The sequence below is a fragment of the Notolepis coatsorum genome (assembly GCF_963971535.1).
Source record: "Notolepis coatsorum genome assembly, chromosome: 19".
In the NCBI taxonomy this organism is placed as follows: Eukaryota; Metazoa; Chordata; class Actinopteri; order Aulopiformes; family Paralepididae; genus Notolepis; species Notolepis coatsorum.
In genome coordinates, this window is record NC_140183.1 from 237,140 (window position 1) to 263,499 (window position 26,360).

Consider the following 26,360-nt stretch of genomic DNA (forward strand, 5'->3'; position numbering starts at 1 on the left):
GTCATTTAAAATGTATGCGAAAGTTTCGTTTTCACTTCTAATTTGAAGATAAGGATCTATAGAACAATTTGGGCTTGAGTGTCAAGAAACCAGTTGAATTTAATAAAAATGTATCCAAAATGGCCACAATCGAAATCATGAATTCTTTAAAAACGTCTTAACACTTTGAGTGCCAGAAGGGGGCGCACGATTTAGCGCTCTATTCAATGAGAGGGCGAGCACATTTGCAAACGCATAAACTATATCTTAAATGATGACTATGTGTCTAAAACGCCCGTCGCTTATCAATGACTTGCTTGCAGTCAACATTGTCGAAACGGATTGTTTTTTCATCTGTACATTTCCGTTTTATACCATTTTGAAAAACTCTCGTTTTTGGAAATTTCCAGAAGAAAAAGAGATTCTGCAGGAATCGCCCTTTACTGGAATACACAAAAAAGTTGTCATATTTCGGCCTATTTATGAATCGTTTTCAAATAAACGCTAGATTATCGATAGTATATGTGTACTTATGCACACTAGAGAAGCGGGCTGAAAAATCGATTATCTTATTTCCTGATCAGCACACACACACACACACACACACACACACACACACACACACACACACACGCACACACACACACACACACACACACACACACACACACACACACGCACACACACACACACACACACACACACATACACATATAGGGCCCACGTTGATATATATGAAAAAAGCTCTGATTACCCCAAGACTGGTAAAATAGATTCCTTACTTCAGATCAGATGTTCTCCAAAAAGATTATTCCAATTCCTGATCGCCATTCCAAATATCGATCGCGTTTATTGATCCAACGCTGGGTGCTCGAAACACATATTCCATGCTGTTCTGAGGGACCACAAAGACTGCAATCGGCTCGGATTACATGCCTGACAAGTAAAATGTGGATTCCGGATTTTATTTTCCCAATGCGTTTTCATTCAGTCCAATCCAATGGGTGCATTATCATCCGGCAGACGATAGGGGGCGGTATTTTCCCTGTTCGAGCTCAGAGAGAGTCCCAGTGGTAACGTGAGGCTAGATTGATGAAAAATGAATGGAAATCGCTAATAAAAAAATAACGATTAATAACGAGATTTCTCGTCGTTGGCACTGAACGGTTGGCATGAAATAACGAGATTCTCGTCGTTTGCACTCAAAGTGTTAATGTTCACACAATTGTTGTTGTTACAAAGGGTCAGATTAAACCGAATATATATATTTATTACTTGAGATATATTGTATAGTATTTGTATATCGTCTGATATCCCTTGTATATTCTTTGTACATATACACGGAATATCCCTTTACCTAGTACAGGCCAGACCATAATATTCGTTCTCCTATTGGACAGCGACCCCCTAGGCGCCACGGCCATACCCCCAATGTCTAGTTCAAAGTCACCGCTAAGACATGTCTCAACATGCCCAGGTTTGCGCAGTAATACGAGACAGAAATAAGGCTGGTACTAGATTATTCACCTTACGTATGAATACGGCGCAGGTGGATACAGATGCACTTAGTAACTAAAAGCAGAAGCCTTCACCACGATACAACGTGTTGTGAAGTGGGCCCGTTTTGCCCCAAAATAGAGCCTTGAGACCGCGTACGAATTGATAGCTGAAGTGTCAGAGTTTAACGCTGTATCGTCGAGTTCGACCTATTCTATTATTAAGTAATAGTCTATTATGTATAGTGTATCGTGCGGCTACCGTTCTACAGTGACCAGCATTACCAACGTTTCATCGTACCGAGCTAGTGTGCTTATCCAGGCTGGGCGGCCTAACCTTGTGCCGCCATCCGAGGAGCCCTAGACGAGAACCGGGTGGATATGTACACTGGATAACCTACACCGACGAATGCAGAGCCCTTTTCGGCTGGATTATATTGCTTTGGTCCTGTGGCTGCTGGAGCAGAGAACCGTCTACCCCCACTACCGTGTGGGATTTACCCTGTGAGGAGACCCGTCGAGCCTGCCTCTAGGACTCAGAGGCTGGCTAGCTTTCATCCATGCTGCAGTGCATACCGGAGAATAGCTGTTGCTTTGTCTACGGACCAAGGGATTATTGCACTGTCTCCTGTACCTGGAGTCTCTTTATTCCTCGTTGATCCAGACTTTTGCTTCCGACAAATCCTCTCCCCTGCTGGCTTACAACCGGAGGGAACCCCCCCTAGTATCTCCAGCTGACCTACGAGTGTACCTTATATAATTCTTATGCTACAGGTGGTATTAATTATCCCCTTCGTAATATGCTCATGGACTTACGCTCTTGACCTATTCATGCACATTCTTCGCCTTACAAGCGCGACTCTAATTCTCAATACTGTAAGATAATATTGATGCTCTTCTAATAAATATTCCAAACAGGACTTTCTTTGTTAAGCCGTGTTATTGTGTGGGTGTTCATCACATATACCTGTGTACTGTATGGCCAGTAGTAAAGTACATAACTCAGTAGTGGTTTAATGATACCATACTTATTCAATACAGTCAGGGAATTGTACCCCTCAGTTACAGTTGTGTAATATAATTTTGTATTGCTATTTTAAGTTAATACTGTGTGAGGAATCAACTGGAGTTCAAATATTGATGTTTTGAATATTCTGGTATGGCTAAAATCAAAGATGGCTGCAATTTCTGTATTTATTTCGAATTACGCTTCATAACTTTTATTCTATTGAACCTAGAATGGTGATGTTGGTGCCTGTACCTAGGTTTTTATGAATGAGTAATTGAATAAAAATTAAATAAACATGATTGGAGCATATCTTATATGATATTTCACACAATGAGACAATAAATATGTGGAGAACTAGAGTTAGATATGAGAACTGTAAACAACAGTTGATTGTGAAGAACAAACGATGATTGTGAAGAACGTCCTCATCACAAGAAAGGATCTGCATCTCAGCACCAATGTCAGCGCCATGCCAAAGACCTGGTGGAGATGTTGCTGAGCAATGGGAATCCCTTTGAGGAGGGCAGTAAAGACCTGGTTACATTAGACAATAAGGTGTGTGAGTCTGCGGCTGCTGCCGTATCTGTCCATCAACTCGAGTCTACGGGACAAGAGCAGTACAACAATTTCAGGAAGAGTGCTTGAATCAAATGACAGACTTCTGACAGCACCGATCAAGCGAAATAACTTACTGTTGTTCCATGAGAAGAAAACACAGAGGAAGACAGCAAATAAGCTGAGAATGCAGCACTTCAAACATCATGCAGAGCTCTATGGGAAAGCTTTTATTGTGCTAGACACAATACACGTCAAGTAGAGATATTTCTGTTGACGAGGAGTTAGTTGCGCCAGGTGTAACAAGACATTTTCTCATTCCTGTCAAATAAGTTGTTAACAGATGGACAGTTCCCAGATGACAAGGATGTCTACATCACTGCAGGTGATCAAGTCCACCATGTTGGAAACAGTCCACCAATGGATCAATGCAACCATGAGGAATCTGACACTCGTGTCCTATAATACATCTCCTCCACGCCCTCCAAACATCATCACTTGGTAGGGTGCATACTGGAGATACAGATGTTTGTCGTAATCCTTCTGACTAATTTCCATCACATCAAGCCACTAACAGATACACACCCACTCAGGGACGTGCACAGGACTTTAGAGGGGCAGGTGCTCAAAGGCTGAAAAGGGCACTATACCTGTGTGTGTTTTAACCAAGCGCGCGTAGCGCACAAGCCCGATTTTTAAGGGCCCTCTTCGGGCGGGGGGCCCCCTTTTTATGTTTTTTGGGGGGTTTTGGTGATCAAATATTGAATATTGAACTATAATAATCAGTGCAGGAGCTCACTTATCCTTGAAAGACACTTTTATCACTGACTTAACACAATCCCGCCCAAGCACGGATATCTCCGTGATTCGATTCCAGCCGTTGTGGACAGAAGCACGGACATGTCCGTGGGAAGGTTGTTTTGGCTTTATTCCATTTTAATAACCTATTCAAGGTCGCCGAGCGGCACTGCAGATTTACCCTACTCTTTGAATTCGCCAACGTGCATTACCGGCCAGATCCTCTTAGGGGCGCTGTCGCGATAATGGAGTGTGCCCTGTGGCTGAACGGTGGACTATTTTTACTTTCAATGGAGTTTTCAGTTAGCTCGATTCTGGATGTGCAGCCTGTAGCTTGGATTACGTTTTGGATCGCGTATTTATGCAATAAGGGGATCTATCATCAGCCAATGGACATATCGATCTACCAGATGGCGATCGATAACGGGGAAATGCTCGGGGGGATCCCACCGGCCCACGGTAAGATCTTTTTCACGTAAAGTACATCCCGATCGGGCCTTGTTTTGATAGCCATCCATCCGATCAATGAATGAGGCTAATGAGGCTAACGCGGTTATTGGTAATCAATCATCAGAAACGACATCCCCCGCCCCCCCCCCCCCCTTTCATGCATACATGCTTGAGGATCGTGCCGATCATATGCAGTTTGAGTTATTTCTGTAGCATATGTATAACGGAAATGCCATTGGATATAACGGTAGTAGCCCTTTATCTCGCCTTCCAGGAAATATCCTAGCCGAAATCCTGTATAACGCTTATATTCACGGCGCTATAAAATGAGAACGTATTGATGAAAAAAAATTCTTTAAGCCATTTTGAAGGGACGGTTTATGGTCTCAATTGACAATGAGAATGGACAGATAGCAATACTATAAAGTATAGATTTAGCTCTACAAACAGCCCCACGTCTGTTTACATTTGCCGGTCCTCTAGAGATTTATTAGACGCATCCCAATGGCCCCGAATGTGTTAAAAGGCCCATACATCTCCATAAATGTTCAGGGGGGAGGGAATAAGTGCTTACCCTACAGACCCCAAGAAGTGCTGTATATTCTGTATTGTTTAATATAAATGCATTTTTTATTCCAATCCCGATTTGTATTTGAGATTCCCAAATTCCATCGTACTTGACTTCTTCGTGTCCCTCAGTGAGTGTAATACCAGCATTCAACTGTATGCGCCACAGCGGTTTCTATCATCATCATCATCACCACCCACGCTATGCATAAAATATATATGTCCGCGGAGAGGCACGCTGAGGAGGCCGTGCAAACTGCAATGGAATATGGGGCATCTCTCTCTCTTTACCTAATATTTTTATTCTATCCTGACATTTTCAGTTGGAAGGGCAGTCTATATGCGTAACGATTTTTTTAATTTTTTAATTTGTTTAAGGGCACTTTTTTTTATTAGGCTCAAAAAGGCAGGTGCTCAAGCACCCCTTGGGCTCTATGTGTGCACGTGCCTGTTGCTGTGGTCTATATGTACAACTGATACTGTATATGTGGAGGCCTGTGATTGGATGGTGATCTCACCTGTGAGCAGTGGTGTGACTGCTCACAGGCAGCTCAGCTACTGATAACATTAATGTCTACTTTTTTACTTTAATGTCTGTTTTTTTGTTTTCTTCTTTTTACAAACCGCTTGAATCATAGCCACGTTAATAATGATTGTAATAAACCAAACCGTTTGTAAATCCGTCAATATTTCAGCGAGTTATGAGTATTTTCGTCTGTGCAGATCACCCTCACTCAAGGCTGACTGGGGCAAGCCATCTAGTGTTCTATTATATCTATGGGTGTGAGTGTTATTTTTAAACCTAGCCGCATTTTGCGGAGACGCTCTCTGATTGGCCGACGCCTGTTTCTACCACTGGTTAAGCTTAGGCACTCTTTCGAAGTTGGTTAAGGTTAGAGTTTGTCTTAGAGCAGGGCGATAGAACACCAGCCGTGATTCCAAACTCTAACCTTAACCAACTTCGAAAGAGTCGCCTAAGCTTAACCAGTGATAAACTAGGCGTTAGGTAGTTTGCTGCTGTTAGACCCGGAAATGGGCGAAGACACAGCTCGTCACGCGATTGGGCAAACATGTCAGTGGCCAATCAGAGAGCGTCAGCCAGTGGCCAATCAGAGAGCGGCTAGGTTTAAAAAGAACGCGCCGTGTGACAGAGTTCTCTCCTCAGGACACCATAACTCCACTATATCTTTACATGGAACACAGTCGTCTGCTGCCGTATTAATGTTCAGAATCTGGGATATAGCACCTTTATAGAATTCTGACATGTGATGTACCACCAATTAATGTTCAAAGCCAGAGTTGGGAAAATGACTTTCAAAAACGTAATCCGTTATAGATTACTCATTAGCTGATGTTTAAAATAGCCGGTGTACTTTAATGGGTAGCATAATCCAAGGGAATATTCTAATTCAAAGAAATGTAATCCAATTACTTTCAGTAACTTTTGGATGACTTTGCCTCCAACATCCTCTGACGCCAGTAGTTTGCCAGTAGGGCTGAATTATAATACTATATTCTGCAAATACAAGAATACTCATGGTTCTTTGAGGGTTGTTTTCTGTCAAAATAGCATATCATCAAAGGCCCCAAATTCTAGCATCATAACATACAGCCCAAACCATGTCCATGTAACAGATGTTAGGTGAGACCCAGCGGTGGGGGGTGGGGGGTTCTGGTCGGTGCACCACAGGTGGTAGATTGAAAAGGAAAATCTCTACGATCCGTTTTTAGCTCTATTCTATTTTCCATTTTTTCAAAATGTTCTTATATACCCCAGTTGCTATTGCATGTACATATTGTGTTTATTACAGGTATATGTACATTAGGGCTGACTAAGGGCTACATTTTCGACTAATCGGTCGAAAGGAGCCGTAGTCGACTGCCAACCTCTTAGTCGAATACAAAATATATATATATATATATATATATATATATATATATATATATATATATATAAAAAAATAATAATAATTGTATCATTCTTTCCAAAAGAAAAGAGGCCTAGAAGCGTGGCTAACGCTAATTGCACGCATACCAGCGAGGCTAACTGCCTACGAAAACAGGCACAGAGGCACTGAAAGAGGATTTCACCATCTAATGAACACACTAGACTAGACAAATATCAAGATGTATCCATCAGTGGACCAATTGCATGCTTTTGCAGAGGGCAAGAAGCCTTCAGTCGACTCCTTCAGACATTAAGCACCCCCCAGCCCAAATGGAATGATACACTTTTTTAAATTATACTTTTTTATTTAAATTTTTTTTGTCGACTAATAGTCAGTCGACTAACGGCAAATTTTGGCCTATCATAGTCGACTATCCAAATCCTTAGTCGAGGACAGCCCTAATGTACATACATACCAACTGTTTCACCTGTTTTATTCTCCACCCATCTAAGAAGGGAGATCCCGCCTTGAACGGCCCTTCTAAGGTTTCTCCCCTCCACATTGCCTGTGGTGCTTTTTTCCTATTGCTAGGTTTTTAGTGAGTTTTTCAGTGGGGTATGTCTGGGAGAGTTGCATTTATTTATTTTACATTTTATTTTGTATTTTTAGTTTTGTTCTTGATTTTTTTGATTTTTATTTTTCACACTACCCCCCTTAGATCCTATCCGCGCTGAGCAGGCGCCCCGACCGAACTGTAGGAGTCGAATTTCATGAATATGTTCGTGCGGCATGCCGTGGTGAATATAAGTATAATTTCAGAATGATCCGGGCTAATTCCTGGGAGGTCGGCTACAGGGCGCAACGTGAATTCTACTAAAAGCGTTGGCGTTTCGTCCCTGGACACGCTACTATTTCCAAATCAAATGTATATAATATGTATTATGTTTCATCATGAATGCATGAAAGGGGGGGGGGGGGGGGGGGGGGGGGGGCGTTTCTGATGCTTTGATTGCCAGTAACGTCATTTGTTATTACTACAACACACGCTGATTAGCTGGATCGGTATGATAACAGTGTTGGATCAAGCTGACATTGACGTCAGATTGTCCTTACCTGTGGTCAGGGGTATTCCAAATAGAATATTCCAATAGTTTGATCGCCATTTGGTCCATCTGATGTCCATCTGGTCCACGACATAATCCAGCACAACATATCCATCGATTGTCCCGAAAACTATTCAATGCGATCGAGTGAAGCCCTAGGCTTCCCTGTACTCGAAAACTGCACCCGGAGCGGTTTAAACGTAACACCCGGTCTGGAACAGGGTGTACTGCACTCTCGATACTGCCAGGATCTAGCAGGATCTGGCCGGTACTGCACCTTAGTTTAGTTAGTTTAGTTTATTTATTTAGCACATTATTTAAAAAAAAAACAGTGCTAGGAGGGAACGAAGCCCAAAGGTTACAAAGTTCCACTCCCATCTCATTGTCCATAAACAATATGAACGAATTACATGTGTAGCATGGTCTACACTGATGCACAGGAGTAACTTAATGTGATGGTGATTTATGATGAAATTAAATTAGATTTGAATTGGTTTTTGAATATGGATAAGGAGGTTGTTGACCTTCGGAGTCCCAGTATGCCTTTTAACGGCAACATACAGGTCCCTGACATTGAATAGGATATTAAAATCATATATATATATATACGTTTTTGGCCGTTAACCGTTGGCGCCCAATAACGTATATATACGTGAATGGTACCCGAAAGTGTTAAATAAGATGTGTCCGACCCATGGGGACATTAACGTGTGTTGTCGGGCCTTACAAATACATTTGATTTGATTTTCCAAGAATACTTAGCGTGTAAGACAATTTCCTGTTGGAATTGTTTAGATGTATAAATTGTACATGAAATGTACTGATGATGATGATGGAAAGGAATTCCTTTATATAGCAGCTTTTATCCAAGGCACTTTACAATTTTATGCCTCACATTCACCCATTCGCTCACACATTCACACACCAACGGCGGAGGCGACCATGCAAGGTGCCAACCTGCTCATTGGGAGCAGTTAGGGGTTAAGTGTCTTGCTCAAGGACACTTCGACATGCTGCAGGACTCGAACCGGAAACCTTCCGATTACCAGATGACCACTCTACATCCTGAACCACTGTCGCCTGTCGATGATGATGATGAGGATGATGATGATGATGATGATGATGATGGGTGATCTCTTTGACATCAAACAGCTCTCATCAAACAACTATCAAGTCCCAGCGCATCAATGTACCCTCGAGGGAGCAGGGATGGTAATGGATCTACCCTGAATCTCTACTGATCCATGCCTTTATCTCAAGCCGACTTGACTACTGTAATGAACTCCTCACTGGCCTCCCAAAAAAAACCACAGAACGACTCCAACTCATTCAAAACTCGGCAGCTAGGCTACTAACTAGAACCAAGAGGAGAGACCACATCAGTCCTGTATTAGCTAACCTACACTGGCTTCCGGTAACATTTAGAATTGATTTCAAGGTCCTCCTCCTTATATACAAAGCACTAAATGGAACAGGACCAAGCTACATTGCAAATTCTCTAGTCAACTATGTGCCTCCTAGAACATTGCGATCATCTACTACTGGTCTATTAAAGGTTCCAAGCCACAGTCTAAGGAAAATCGGGGATGCAGCCTTTGCAAACTATGCACCAAAGTTATGGAACACACTACCTATGGACATTAGGGAAGCTAGATCTCTTAATATTTTCAAAAATAAGCTAAAAACGTACCTCTTCACCATAGCCTAATACACTCCGCTGTACTATAGCACTATTTTACTCTGTCCATTCTATTGCATAATTTTACTATTTATTCTATACTATTCTATTATTGCACTGTATTATTTTACTCTGTCTATTGCTTTTTATTACAGGTTCAAAACTGTCCGGTTTTTATTGCACTGGGCTACAGTTTTCTGTCTATTGTTTATTACAGGTTCAAAACTGTCGGGTATTGAACTGTGTGTGTATCGAGCAGAAGAGACTGTCATGAGCAGGACACTACTGTCTGATACGGCTTGCCTTAAAATGTGCATTTGTGGTGTCAGGCAACAGGAGACTGTCATGAGCAGGGGAGACTGTCAGCTTTAATACTGTCTGATACGGCTTGCCTTAAAATGTGCATTGTGGTGTCGGGCAGAAGAGAAGACTGTCATGTTTTGAACTATGGATACCGAACAAAGGTTTGGGACGGCTTTGAACTGTTGAAACAGTCATTCAAAACGGTTTTACCATTGTACGACTTTGAACTGTTGAACAGTAATCCAGAACTATTTTATTGCACTGTAAAATATATACATTTTTTAATCTATTCTATTCTACAATCTTATTGCACTGCACTATTGCACTATTTTACTCTGTCTATTTTATCTTGCTCCTTTTATCATTGTCTATTTAAAACTGAATCAAACCATAAACTAGGTGGCCTGTTGGGATGTTAGATCCTAATGTGAAAAACTGTGATTTTATATGTCTGCACTTTATGTGCTCATTTTATGCCTGTCTTTTTTCTGCTGTGAAGCACTTTGAGCTGCAGTTTCTGTATGAAAGGCGCTATACAAATAAAGTTTATTATTATTATTATTATTATTATTATTATTATTATTATTATTATTATTATTATTATTATTATTATTATTATTACAGCACAGTCAGTTCAACCCTGATCATCCTCTCTCTCTCTAAACCTGGGGCCCTCATTCATCAACGTGACTTACGCACAGAAATGTGCTTAAGCTGTGCGTACGACCATTTCTAAGCAGAGTGTGGGATTCATCAATTTCAACTTGAACTTGACTTCGTGCTTATATTTACGCACAGCTCGGACCATGCGTACCTGGCGCCCGTTGGTAGAATATATTATTACAACAAGGAAATGAGCTTCTGTGCATTAGTTTCAACACTGGCATGTTCTGTATGAACCGTAATTCATTATAGTTCATTGTAAAATAGCAACAGTAGTGTAATTATGGTCAAAACCCTATAAATAGCATTTGGAATAATAGATCTTTCTCTCAGAATGAATGCAGCATGGTTTATATAGCGTTATCGGAATATACGGGGTGTACTGACTGACTGCGCTCCGCGTAGCTCAACTCGTTATTATTTTGCGCACAGACCGCAGAAACACAGGAACGTTTTGATTATATTTAAAAGGCTTTACGTTAAACGAAACAAGTGGAATTTCGAAGCTGTAAGCAGAATAGAAGTCATATGAACACCCACGATATAGTGTTCTTCCCCCTTTTTACTGTATAAGAAAGAATAAAAAACGCATTGCAATGACACCAGGGTGTATGTGTATTACAAAACCCTTGCAATAACAAACATAGTGGACAGACACAACATATAAATATGATGATGGAATTCATTCAAGTCCTCTCCACCCTCGGGTCTTTGCCACCGGCACGGTCCATCGTGATATTGGCGATGGATCGAGCAATAGACTGTTACTGTAGCTGTCAAAGCTCCATCACAAATGCAGTTATGTGAATAGAAAGGGATTCCACTCAGTCAATGTTGCGATGCGCATTTGCCTGATACATGTTGTTGCTGCATGCCGGGAGGAAAGGCATGCTGCATGTTTTCAATTCATTAAATAAAACGGATACTTTTTGCAAGGGTTTACTGACTGTCATACAAATAATCAACCAACTACATACTGTAACTTTTCAGTGCACGTTCTTATTTACATTGTGACAACAGCCTTGTGAGTTCCCGCAGTGACCCGCACACAGACATGATGGAATTCAAGTTCAAGTTTGTATTGATCACATATAGGCAGGCTACACATGGCGTATCTGCTACATCATACATTGCAGTGAGATTCATTGTTCTTGTATATGCTCTAGTCGTATTATTGTTTATATAGGCTACCCAATACTGACATCAAAATAGATTGTATGCCTCTAGAAATCATATGCAGCAGGTAGAAGATTGACGGAAAATCCGTCGCGATTTGGAATAGAATTGAGGAGAACTTTAATCCCTGGGTATTAATCAAACAAAACGGAAAAAGGCAGTCATATTCCAGCACAGTCTTTATTAGTGTTTGCGCTGCCCAGGCAGCAATGGTTAATAGATATCATATCCGACATCACCGTACGTGTACACGTCTGTCAGCCTGTCTCATAACACGCTTCCCTCGGTTTAGTCCATTCTTCCACATTTCATGGGGGTGTCCATTACCGTATATGGTTAATCGGGGCGGTTTTGGTATGCAAATACGTGAAAGTGTGCACGAGCCTCGGCGCAGGGCCAAGGTGATATTTATCATGACAGGTGTGCGTAGAACCTGCGTACGCACGTGTGGTAAATCCCGTTTATTTTGTGCGTGCACTCATTCTAAATTCTGTGCTTACGTGTGGAAATAGAACATTTTCCACGTCACGTTGATGAATGAGGGCTGGAGTCTCACTGTTATTGTTTGTTTTTCTCTTGGCCCTGAAAGCTTGTCTGTGTGACTGTAGCAAACATTAAAGGAACACGCCAAAATTATTGGAGATGTGCTTAGATACCAATTTCCTTTCCGCAAGCTAGCCTAGCTTAGCACAAATGAATGGAAGCAGATACGGACCACTAGCCTAGCTTGTTGGCCAAAAACACCTCTCCCAGAGTTTTAAGCTATAGGCTAGTGGTCCGTATCCGCTTCCATTCAACTCCCTCCCCTTTTATCCACAAAAAAATGATGCTTTCATAGGATTTCACTTGAGTGGCACACAGCCCTGAACACAGCCCTGAGAGATGCTAGCCTGTGAGTGCATGTGTACCATTTACAGCTGGGTAACACACTCTGTATCACTGAGGGAACACAGGCTCACATCTAGTCAGATAGCACCATGTGTTTTGTGTCCATGAGATCTTGTAAATAAAGCTTTTCATACTGAAAAACACACAGGACAGAGACAGAAAAAATCCTTACCTGTGTCCTTATCATTCACTGGCACCTGAAGTCAGCTTGCTGCTCATTGGCCATCTTTAGAAAATATATGTTTTCCCAAAGCGTTTCAATAAAAGGGGTTGATCTGTGAGCGGAGAAGAGCATTCCATAGAGAGACAGACAGAGAGACAGACAGAGAGACAGACAGGATCCTCTGTTATTCTGTCCTTGAATGGCAGCTTGACCAAGGCTAAAGGCTGGGCTGCTTGTTGCTTTATCTGTTTACATATACCTCTCCTCAGGACAGCTGTCTGTCTGTCTGTCTGTCTGTCTGGCTGTCTGTCTGTCTGTCTGTCTGTCTGTCTGTCTGTCTGTCTGTCTGTCTGTCTGTCTGTCTGTCTGTCTGTCTGTCTGTCTGTCTGTCTGTCTGTCTGTCTGTCTGTCTGTCTGTCTGTCTGTCTGTTTGATAGCAATGTACAATACACTGTATACACTGTGTGCATTTATCTATATCTGTCTATCTATCTATCTATCTATCTATCTATCTATCTATCTATCTATCTATCTATCTATCTATCTATCTATCTATCTATCTATCTATCTATCTATCTATCTATCTATCTATCTATCTATCTATCTATCTATCTATCTATCTATCTATCTATCTATCTATCTATCTATCTATCTATCTATCTATCTATCTATCTATCTATCTATCTATCTATCTATCTATCTATCTATCTATCTATCTATATATATTAGTGCTGTGAATAGAAAAAAATTAACTAATTAATCTCACAATTTTCTGTAATTAATCTAGAAGATTAATCTAGATAAAAAATAGCATTTTCTACTTAAGACCGAAGCTTGTAACAGATATTTACTTGAGTAAAATCATGGAATTAATGTAAAATCAACACAAAGAAAGTACATTTAGATTCAAAGACTATTTTACTGTAATAGCTTTCTTTGAATACAGTTTCTCTCCTGTGAAATACAAATGTTCAACAAAACCATCATCAACATTGACTCAGCGAGACCTCTTTCTTATATCGGCGGCGCTAAGATTGAAGATTTTTCACTCCATAGATTAATCTAGATTAATTTATTTTAATGCTTTAAATAATTTCAATTAATCTCCAAAGTTAAAGCATTCATTCATGACAGCCCTAATATATATATATATATATATATATATATATATATATATATATATATATATATATATATATGGGTATATATAAAATATGCAGACATATGTATATATATATATATATTTGTATCGCTATCTGTATACATTCAAATACCTACTCTTATTAGTTACACCAATACACAATATTTACTCTGCTGTGCACTTTACTATTACTTTGCACTCTGGTTAGAGGCCAACTTCATTCTGTTGTAACACACCTGCTGTGTGAGAAGATAACACACCTGCTGTGAGAAGATAACACACCTGCTGTGAGAGAAGATAACACACCTGCTGTGTGAGAAGATAACACACCTGCTGTGAGAAGATAACACACCTGCTGTGTGAGAAGATAACACACCTGCTGTGTGAGAAGATAACACACCTGCTGTGAGAAGATAACACACCTGCTGTGTGAGAAGATAACACACCTGCTGTGAGAAGATAACACACCTGCTGTGTGAGAAGATAACACACCTGCTGTGTGAGAAGATAACACACCTGCTGTGTGAGAAGATAACACACCTGCTGTGTGAGAAGATAACACACCTGCTGTGAGAGAAGATAACACACCTGAGAAGATAACACACCTGAGAAGATAACACACCTGCTGTGAGAGAAGATAACACACCTGCTGTGAGAAGATAACACACCTGAGAAGATAACACACCTGAGAAGATAACACACCTGCTGTGAGAGAAGATAACACACCTGCTGTGAGAAGATAACACACCTGAGAAGATAACACACCTGAGAAGATAACACACCTGCTGTGAGAGAAGATAACACACCTGCTGTGAGAGAAGATAACACACCTGCTGTGAGAAGATAACACACCTGAGAAGATAACACACCTGCTGTGAGAGAAGATAACACACCTGCTGTGAGAAGATAACACACCTGAGAAGATAACACACCTGAGAAGATAACACACCTGCTGTGAGAAGATAACACACCTGCTGTGAGAAGATAACACACCTGCTGTGAGAAGATAACACACCTGAGAAGATAACACACCTGAGAAGATAACACACCTGCTGTGAGAGAAGATAACACACCTGCTGTGAGAGAAGATAACACACCTGCTGTGAGAGAAGATAACACACCTGCTGTGAGAGAAGATAACACACCTGCTGTGAGAGAAGATAACACACCTGAGAAGATAACACACCTGCTGTGAGAGAAGATAACACACCTGCTGTGAGAAGATAACACACCTGAGAAGATAACACACCTGCTGTGAGAGAAGATAACACACCTGCTGTGAGAGAAGATAACACACCTGCTGTGAGAAGATAACACACCTGCTGTGAGAGAAGATAACACACCTGCTGTGAGAAGATAACACACCTGCTGTGAGAGAAGATAACACACCTGAGAAGATAACACACCTGCTGTGAGAGAAGATAACACACCTGCTGTGAGAAGATAACACACCTGCTGTGAGAGAAGATAACACACCTGAGAAGATAACACACCTGCTGTGAGAAGATAACACACCTGCTGTGAGAGAAGATAACACACCTGAGAAGATAACACACCTGCTGTGAGAGAAGATAACACACCTGCTGTGTGAGAAGATAACACACCTGAGAAGATAACACACCTGCTGTGAGAAGATAACACACCTGCTGTTATAGCTCTACACAAACAAGGTGACTCAGTCCTATCGTTCAAAGTGGGGCCTAGCTACAGCGGGCCCTAACTAATAGCTGGCACCGAATGAGTTAAATAACAAAATAACGTGAGACCTAGCTAGAACGTTAGCTGGAGAGTTTTAAAGTATCTCACCCATTAATTAAGGCTATACCATTACTAAACAACAGCATTCGGTTATTTGCTTAATCAGTAGCTTTTCAGCTCTACTTACCAGTGTCTTTCTTTCTTTTTTCCTCCTCATATTTTTTTCTGATCCAGATGCATAAGTCCTCTTCATTTTGCTGGTTTATACTTCGGTCCTAGGCTCAAAGTTTCATTTTCACGTGAAGGTGAAGCTAGCTACAACAACTAAGTTAGCGTTATCCTACAGTAACGTTACACTGACTAGTCTACAGGGCTGTCGGCTAGGAAGCATTGGATAGGAACTGGTGTTCTCTGAATGGCTGGAAGGGGTGTCAATCATGTTCAGGTCTAGAACGTGCATGATTCGAAAGAACGTACATGATTCAAATGAATAGGTAAAACAGTGCTTCACTAGGCGTGCATTAAAACGCGTCATAAACCATAACTGTCCAATCAACAACGTATAAGATACTATTTCAACTTGGGGTTAGTGAAGCAGAACACTCCCCTGTGTCACCTGAAGGGGGCTCTGTTTTGCACGATACTCACAACGCATCTTTTTTTAACAGTGGCATTTTTTTGTTTGATTCACAGAGGAAATAGTCATTCTAATGAAATGTTGGCATCTAAAAAATATGTTTTATGTAATATGTGTGTTATGTTTTTGGTTTGTCTGGTTTTTGGTGAAGCACCTCTTCACCTGTTGTCTTATAGAAGCCTCCTCTGGTGCATTCAGTATAGAAAGCTATCCGGCTCCAAGCCATTATGCATCTGCTTCCATTCATTTGTGCATCCTTACTGATTACATCTGAATCACGGCTGTCCCACACGGCTGTGTGAGAGTCTGAGAGATAAATGGAGGAGATGTCATCACTACATGTCATAATGGAGGAGATCATATTGCATAATATCCTGTGAAACCAATTGGGTTAAAATGTGTCTGCATTTCCATTGATTCTGTCCCCAATCTGAGCCATAGTTAACTCCAATGTCCCATTGGGTGACTTACTGGTGATTTATAGCTTCTAATATATTGTGTCACCCAAGGGAGCAGGGTGACAATACATAGAGTGAATTGGGGGCCTTGTACGGATGAAAGTCTTTAAAGAAAACCTCATAACATAAACCCAGGATTAGTGGTGATTTATTCGGTCCAATGGTTTTAGTCACATGTGCACAATGACATGTCGTCAGCTTGTGACTGCAACTTGTTCCTGTTTGCGGACGACTCAGCCCTGCTGGTCTCTGACAAGAACAAGTTACAGGTTGAAAAAACCCTCAGCTCAGAACTCTGCAGAATCTGCATATGGCTCGCTGATAACAAACTATCATTACACCAGGGTAAAACAGAGTCCATTCTCTTTGGTTCAAATAACAAACTCAGAAAGACCGACGGCTTCTCAGTTACAGTGGGTGACAATATTGTCACAAGGAAAGATGCAATTACATACCTGGGTTCCATCCTAGAAGCTAATCTTTCCTGTGACAAAATGGCATCCAAGGTAATAAAAAAAGTCAACCAACGAACTATAGATTCTTGTACCGGATCTCCTCTCTGGTAAACAAGAATACCCTGAAGACTCTGGCAGGAGCACTCATTCAAGGGTACTATGACTATGCTTGCACCTCATGGTACCAAAGCACCTCAAAGGTGCTAAAAACAAGATTACAAACATCACAAAACAAACTGGTCAGACTTCTACTTGACCTTGTACACACCTTAAACCATGGAGGGCAATCTGATTTGGATGGGAAGGAGCTGGCTCAGGAGTTGGACAATTTGATGTGATTGATGACTTTGCAGCGAGGAAGGCCAGAAGGATTGCACTGTAAATGGAAACCAGTAGGAGCTACAGGCTAACCTTGAAGTGTGATGATAGGGAGTGGAATGTAAATAGTTCTTTAGACAAAGTGAATTTGTAATTTTTATTTATTTGTTTGTTTATTTAGCATATTATATTTTGATTATATATGTGTAACATATTTTCCAATACATAATTTCCTTTTAAAGCAAATTTGCACGTTATTTTATTGTTTGTTATTGTTATTATTATTATTATTATTATTATTGATTGTTAGCTAAGTTGTTTGTTTTAATTCTTTAGTGTGCACTTTACATGTCTTCTTAATTTTCTTTGAAAGCAAATTTACACATTCTTTTATTGTTTGTTATTATTATTATTGTGTGTTAGCTAAGTTGTTCATTCTCGAAGACACTCTGATGTCACGAGACCGCCGCCATCTAGGTATAGGGGGACCATACGGATTTCTACCATCAAATGCATGCGTTGAGGTCCGTTTTTATTACATGTTTTATCACATTCTTGTTCATTTTGATAGATTTAGTTCATTGATGATGCCTGGTAATATCTGATATCTGTGCTGAGGCTGCACACTGCTCTGTGTCTCTCTCCCCCTGCATGTGGCGTGACCTGATGACCTCTGGCTGAAGGCCCCTTCCACACACAGGGCCGGCTCCCTCCTCACACACATGCAAAATCATGTAGCAGAACATGCAAAATCCTAGTTCCCTTGGCACTCTCTCTCTGGCAGTTATACATGCAAAATCATGTCCCTCCCTTTCAGCACACACACACACACACACACACACACACACACACACACACACACACACACACACACACACACACACACACACACACACACACACACACACACACACACACACACACACACACACACACACACACACACACAAGCACACACCACACAAACACCCATACATACACACACAGAGACATACACACACCCCCCTCCCCTTTCTCAAGAGTGTATAAAGTGACATGTAATATGGACATTCTGCCTCTTTTGTCTACTGGTGATGTGCCCGCGCGGGATGACTGACTGTCTTCTTCTCTAATGAATAAAAGCTCCGTTTGAGAAATACTCTGTCTTCCGCTTCGTCTTTCGGCCGACTGGTCCACAACTATATCAATTAAGAATTCACGAGGGATAGGAAATCCCTAACAATTTCATAACATTTTCATACGATTTGTTTTGAAAATATTGAGGCCAACATGGCATTTCACTATTTCGAAAGCCTTTCTGGTGATTCTAAGGCGAGATATGAGTCAAAGATCTCCCCCTGATTGACTTGACATAATGTCCATACAAAACACCTGCAGACATGGCCATCTCTCGAATACCCAAATTGAAGCTGCTGTGTTACGTTTTGTACTAATAACAAACACAGAAATCCAAATCGCAAGTTTTATATAATACCAGCTGATGCATCACGGAGGAAAAAGTGGCTGGTGGCTAACGTTCGGCTAACTCGCTCTGTGTTGTGGTCGTGGTAGCTACATGCTAAGCTAACGTTAATTACATAATATCGAACCGATAGGAGCTTATCTTATCTAATCTTACGTGGTGGTACCACGTGTGCCACTACCCGATCAAACATCCACGTAAGATAAGCTCCTATTGGTTCGATATTATGTAATTAACGTTAGCTTAGCATGTAGCTACCACGACCACAACACAGAGCGAGTTAGCCGAACGTTAGCCACCAGCCACTTTTTCCTCCGTGATGGTATAAAACTTGAATGAATGAATGAATGAAAACTTTATTTAACAGATTGCAGAATGGGTACAATACAGTACGGCTCAATACATACAATTGTTAAGGGGATGCAGACCTGAGAAAGACGTTTGTCTTGTTTCCATCAGGGTCCCCCATTTTCAATTCATATAGACATTTATGACATACACAACATACATGACATTTATGGCATAGGGACATATGTGTCACCTCACAGCGCTTTATGCCAGATCTCTACATTTTCATTTTTCAGATTATTCCAGATTGCTAAAGTACAGAATCTAAGCTTTCAAATGATGTGTCATATGTTGACATCTGAGAATGTTTTGAACACGATGTGCCCAATTATAACTTCTAAAACTGGCTGTGTTCTAGATTACCAAAGAGGTGAAAAGGTGTCTCAAAGGAAGGCAACTTTTCACACTTCAGACAGTTTCAACTGGGCGTCAACAAACCCCCCTCCAGCAACGCCTCTCACCTGAATAACATTAACATAATTAAGTGCTGCTGAATCAGAGTTCTCTCTCCTCAGGACCCCTGTCTCTCCAGGACCCCCTATCTGGACTGTATAGGACTGTGAAGCTATGTACCCCCCCCTCCCCATGCTGCTTTGACACCAGAAGTATTGTTAAATCTATGTCACAACGAGAAAAAGCAACAAAGTCATCACTCAGTGGCATGGGCCTAATGTTATGTAGCTCTGCAAGCTGCTTACACACTGCTTATCATATCACTCCTAGCTACACATACGCACGGTCCTCATGTCATGAGGTGATGAGCATCTTAAACTATCTGGACTCAGTGGTTAAGAGGTGATGCAGCATCTTAAACTAGCTGGACTCAGTGGTTAAGAGGTGATGCAGCATCTTAAACTAGCTGGACTCAGTGGCTAAGCGGTGATGCAGCATCTTAAACTACACACACACACACACAGTGCTCATATCCCTCCTAGTTACACACACACACAGTTCTCATATCCCTCCTAGCCACCACAACCTAATGTTATGTAGCTCTCCACCTTGCTATCTGATGCTCATCACCTCTCTTAGACACTGATGTAGCAGTACTGTCTACCTGTATGTCATGTATGTCAATGTTATGATGAATTGAAAATGGGGGACCCTGATGTAAACAAGACGAAAGTATTTCTCTGGTCTGCATCCCCTTAACAATTGTGTGTATTGAGCTGTATTGTACTGTACCCATTCTGCAATCTGTGCTGAGATTATAAACTTGTTGTTGTTACACACACACACACACATGGACCCTGCATCCATACACTTTCGTCTTGTTTACAGCTCTCCACCTTGCTATCTGATGCTCATCACCTCTCTTAGACACTGATGTAGCAGTACTGTCTACCTGTATGTCATGTATGTCAATGTTATGATGAATTGAAAATGGGGGACCCTGATGTAAACAAGACGAAAGTATTTCTCTGGTCTGCATCCCCTTAACAATTGTGTGTATTGAGCTGTATTGTACTGTACCCATTCTGCAATCTGTGCTGAGATTATAAACTTGTTGTTATTACACACACACACACACATGGACCCTGCATCCATACACTTTCGTCTTGTTTACAGCTCTCCACCTTGCTATCTGAAACAATAGCTATCAATATAACGTTAGCAACTTTAACTTGCTAGCTAGCTAACGCTAACGTTAATGTAATAAACGTGACATGGTTGGACTTGTGGTCGGCAGAAAAACTTGGTGTAGTTTTATCAAAGATGCGGAATTGTAAACATGCTACTGTAAACATAAACAAACATTCTTAAACTTACCCATGCAGACGCATCTCGACCGATCTCAGTTAATTCCGTTGAATAGCGCGGCGTTTTCACCGGTGAGCAGAGACTCAGAATCAACTGGTTTAACAAAGTTCCTGTACTCGTTCATTAGATCCAATGCATTCATCTCTTTCTGATCCAGAGTGCTAATCCCATTGAAAGTGTAAACAGCCAGTGCGTCGCTTCAAACACTCCCCCAATGTAAATCTCTGCGGGCTGCAGGCTAGGTTTGATTCACATGCAAATACAGTAATTACGCCCCCGTTTCATTGAAATAAAGTCCGTGAACAACCTAAATTTAAACACAGGTTTGACACTATTTTAGATATTCTAACTGTTCGTTTTTATAGTAAACAAGTACTTATACATTCAATTTATAATAATGTGAAGAAAAGAAAAAAACACATAAAAAAAAGAGAAAACTCTAGAAGGTCTAGCCGAGAAAGGGGCGGGCCGAGTTGTGGTCGCAAGCGCTGGTAGGTGACACAGGTATTTAGTACTGATACATTTGTGACATAGGCGGTATTCAAATATACAGTACTGTTACCCCTAGATCCTGACAGAGTATATACATATGATGGGGAGGGGACTGTACATTAGGAGGGGGTGGGTGGGTGGGAGGGAAATATACATACGGCGGGGAGGAGACTGTCTATTAGGAGGTGGTGGGGGTTTTGGGCATTTACGGTGGCCAGTTTCGAATTGCAGCCTCCCGTAGGTGCTCTTTAAGGGCGGTTTTGAATGTGGGCAGGGATTCACATTCCTTTACAGCTTTGGGTAGGGCGTTCCACATTGTTGTGGCATAATTGCGAAACGTGTTTAGTCCCTTGTTTGAGCCGAATCTGGGTTTAACATGATTTGTTGAGCTTCCTCTGGTGTAGTGGTTGTGGTATTCACTGACCTTTGGGAAGTATTTTGACATGTACATGGGCACCCCGGTCGTATAGTGTATCTTGTAGACCAGGCCCATTGCAAGTTGCTGTACTCTGTCGTCTACTCTAAGCCATCCTAGGTTGGCAAAGTGGGCAGGGGTGAGGTGGGTTCTGGGGTTCAGGTCAAGTAGTAGTCTGACCAGTTTGTTTTGTGATGTTTGTAATTTTGTTTTAAGCGCCTTTGAGGTGCTTTGGTACCATGAGGTGCACGCATAGTCATAGTACCCTTGAATGAGTGCTCCTGCCAGAGTCTTCAGGGTATTCTTGTTTACCAGAGAGGAGATCCGGTACAAGAATCTAGTTCGTTGGTTGACTTTTTTTATTACATTGGATGCCATTTTGTCACAGGAAAGATTTGCCTCTAGGATGGAACCCAGGTAGGTAATTTCGTCTTTCCTTGTGACAATATTGTCACCCACTGTAACTGAGAATCCGTCGGTCTTGCTGAGTTTGTTATTTGAACCGAAGAGAATGGACTCTGTTTTGCCCATGTGTAATGATAGTTTGTTATCAGCGAGCCATATGCAGATTTTGCCTAGTTCCGTGCTGAGGGTTTTTTCAACCTGCAATTTGTTCTTGTCAGAGACCAGCAGGGCTGAGTCGTCCGCAAACAGGAACAAGTTGCAGTCACAGGCTGACGACATGTCATTTGCATAAATTAGGAAGAGTAGCGGTCCTAGTATGCTTCCTTGTGGAACACCACAGCTCACTGTGAGGGGGGGGGGGGATAGAGTACCGTTTACCTCTACCTCTACCTCTGCGATTTGGATTTCTGTTTTTGTCATTAGTACAACGCGTAACACAGCAGCTCTTTGGCATTGTGAAGGACTGAAGAAAATTCCGCTTGATAGTCTTTAATTTGACGCTTTAACGATCCGTTTCTGCACTAAATGAACCGTACACAATGTACCAGGCGGGGCAGTTTCCCCCCACGCTGCAGTTGCCTAGCAACAACAGACAGGAAGTTGACTTCGAGAATACCTTGGTGCCCCGCTGTGCCCCAGTATAGTGCTTGGTCTAGATACGCCCCTGGTTTGGGCTCTATAGATAATAGACTGGCTGGCGCTTGCGTGTAAAACATAGGATGGTGAATCAAAATACTTCATAATAAATCTACATGGGTTACTACTATCACTGTCATCCGTTATATCTCGTCTTGTTTTGTATTATTTTAAGTGCAAATCGAAGACAACAATAAAAACATAAATAAAGGAGGGCGCCACCTAGAGCCTCGGTATAGGAACTGCCGGGACAGGAAGCCGTGGAGGAATGTCCGGCAGTGACGTCACTGCGGGCTGCAGCAGCTGTCTGGAGCAACAACAACAACAAGAGAAGTGTTTATTATCCACCGCTGACAGCGCCGAGTAATCCACCAAATATCACCGCGAACGTTCTCCTACAACCAACTCTGCTATTGGTATTATGTTCGTCACATAAGTTTACGTTGTCGTGGAATAATTAACTCTGGCCCCCTTCTTGTTGTTGTTCTTCCTCCTCGTCTCTCTCTCGGAGCCCCGGCGGAGCGGCGCCGTCCCCGCGGTGAGAGCAGCAGGCGAGTCCGGGGCTGCGGCCTGTCTGCGGTGCTGAGCGGCTCTCTCTGGTTCACTTCTCCCGAGTCATCCCTCATCCGCATCTGGTATGTCATACATGTATAGATGTAGCAGTACTGTCTATCTGTATGTCATACATGTATAGATGTAGCAGTACTGTCTATCTGTATGTCATACATGTATAGATGTAGCAGTACTGTCTATCTGTATGTCATAAATGTATAGATGTAGCAGTACTGTCTATCTGTGTGTCATAAATGTATAGATGTAGCAGTACTGTCTATCTGTGTGTCATAAATGTATAGATGTAGCAGTACTGTCTATCTGTGTGTCATAAATGTATAGATGTAGCAGTACTGTCTATCTGTGTGTCATAAATGTATAGATGTAGCAGTACTGTCTATCTGTGTGTCATAAATGTATAGATGTAGCAGTACTGTCTATCTGTGTGTCATATATGTTATGATGAATTGAAAATGGGGGACCCTGATGTAAACAAGACGAAAGTCTTTCTCTGGTCTGCATCCCCTTAACAATTGTGTGTATTGAGCTGTACTGTGTATTGTACCCATTCTGCAATCTGGTAATACAATTTTCAATCAATCAATCAATTCAATCAATTCAATCCACACAGTGTCGCCCACCACGACGTCAACAACATTCATAACATGCAGGCCAACGGGGCAGGACAGAGTCAAGACTCCGAGTCGTCCTCCTCCTGCATCAACGGTGAGTCGTCCTCCTCCAGCGGGGGAGCTGCTCACACCAACGGACTGGTGTCCACCTCCACAAACACAAACAATGGCAACTCTGTCAGCAGCGGCGGCAACAACAACAACAATGGCGTGCCGCCGCCGGCCCAGGCTGCGTCCAACAACGCAGACGACGCCGGCGTGAAGAAGAAGAACCGTCTGTCTCAGTCCGAGGAGGACGTCATCCGGCTGGTAGGACAACATCTACACGACGTAGGACTCAAGTGAGTAGCTGCCCGCCCGCCTGGCTGATGTGTGTCAGCGACCCTGCGAGCGTTACGAGTCAGCTGTCATCGTCGGTTCACACGTCTTCCTCAGAATAACACCAAATGCCTGAAATCGTTGTGCAATCGTGTCCATCATGCTTGTGGTCTCATCAACATGTCATCTAATGTCAGGTGTGAAGAGACTATCGGAGAGAGAGACACACACACACACGCACACACACACACACGCACACACACACACACACGCACACACACACACACGCACACACACACACACACACACACACACACACGCTACACCAGTGGGGTCCAGGGACACCCAGCAAAATGGGGACTAGTTTAATTTCAATAATATTTTATTCACTAGAAGTTAGTATGAGATAAGTAAGGGATAATGTATAGCTACGAGGTCATTGTCGCAAAATAATTGACCGACACAGAGTTTAAAATACCGAGGCGCAGCGCCGAGGTGTTTTAAACGTCAGTGAAGGTCAATTATTTTGCGACAATGATCGAGTATAGGCTATACATTATCCCGCTTATTACATGGCTAACTTACTAACAATATACCTAATTAGTTTTACATCGACAAGACGAGCTCAAAATGCAGACGCAGTTCTGTTCTGGCTCCGCTGTCATCGTCACACACACTCCGCTGTCAGTGCAGCCGGCAGGTGTGTCTGATTGGCTGCACTGATGCAGTGTGTCAGTGGCCTTGATTGCGAACAGCTGCGCACAGCGGTCATTATTGTTCCACAGAGGTCCGTTATCGAGTAATATCTGACCTCTGGCGAGCGCTATTGACCAATCACAAGCAAGCATTTCGGCGAATGTGAAAACGCCATGTAATAAGATATAATAATGACTATTCTGATCATATGTTTCACTGTCCCCACCTATATGCATTTATAGACAGTTATGGAATTCTGGACTAAATCGTATATAAAAGCTATATCTTCTCAGATGTGGGTCCCTGGTACAATATCTTCTCAGATGGGTGTCCCTGGTACAATATCTTCTCAGATGGGTGTCCCTGGTACAATATCTTCTCAGATGGGTGTCCCTGGTACAATATCTTCTCAGATGGGTGTCCCTGGTACAATATCATCAGATGGGTGTCCCTGGTACAATATCTTCTCAGATGGGTGTCCCTGGTACAATATCTTCTCAGATGGGTGTCCCTGGTACAATATCTTCTCAGATGGGTGTCCCTGGTACAATATCTTCTCAGATGGGTGTCCCTGGTACAATATCATCAGATGGGTGTCCCTGGTACAATATCTTCTCAGATGGGTGTCCCTGGTACAATATCTTCTCAGATGGGTGTCCCTGGTACAATATCTTCTCGGATGGGTGTCCCTGGTACAATATCATCAGATGGGTGTCCCTGGTACAATACCTTCTCGGATGGGTGTCCCTGGTACAATATCTTCTCAGATGGGTGTCCCTGGTACAATATCATCAGATGGGGGTCCTTGGCTAATTTTGTATCAATTTGTGGATCCTTGACATGAAAAGGTTTGAGATCCACTGCTCTATATAATGAGTCATACCATACAATGCATTAGTTCCCTTGTTGAAATGGTTGGAAATAAACTATAAACATGACAACATAAACATAACAAACATTCTATATACGTTTATTTCTTGATGCAATATTTGCTAATACAATATTTACTGGTGCAATGTTTTATAATACAGTCTCTGACAGGAAATAAACTTTGGCCCAAGCTGCCCCCCCCCCCCCCCCCCCCCTCCTCCCTAGCATCTTCTGAAAAGGTCTACGCACACAATCTGCAGATGTCAAGTTGCCAAAATAAATCTTTGAAATATTCAGTTAGATCTACTCGGCAGTCGGTCACAGACACAAGGTCGCATGTTTTCCATCC

At 42.0% G+C, this 26,360-nt stretch overlaps 1 protein-coding gene across 2 annotated transcripts in view; it reads left to right on the plus strand.

The window, feature by feature from the left end:
- The first annotated feature begins 23,262 nt into the window (after positions 1-23,262).
- Positions 23,263-26,360, plus strand: part of LOC311246692 (WD repeat-containing protein 26-like) — a 56,281-nt gene continuing 53,183 nt past the window's right edge. For both annotated transcript variants that reach the window (XR_014620813.1, XM_084336899.1), the window contains exons 1-2: positions 23,263-23,578; positions 24,127-24,468. Coding sequence is in view for 1 of the 2 variants with exons in the window: in XM_084336899.1 (XP_084193025.1) it covers positions 24,161-24,468 (308 nt within the window). In the remaining variant the exon portion in view is untranslated. The remainder of the gene's footprint in view (positions 23,579-24,126; positions 24,469-26,360) is intronic.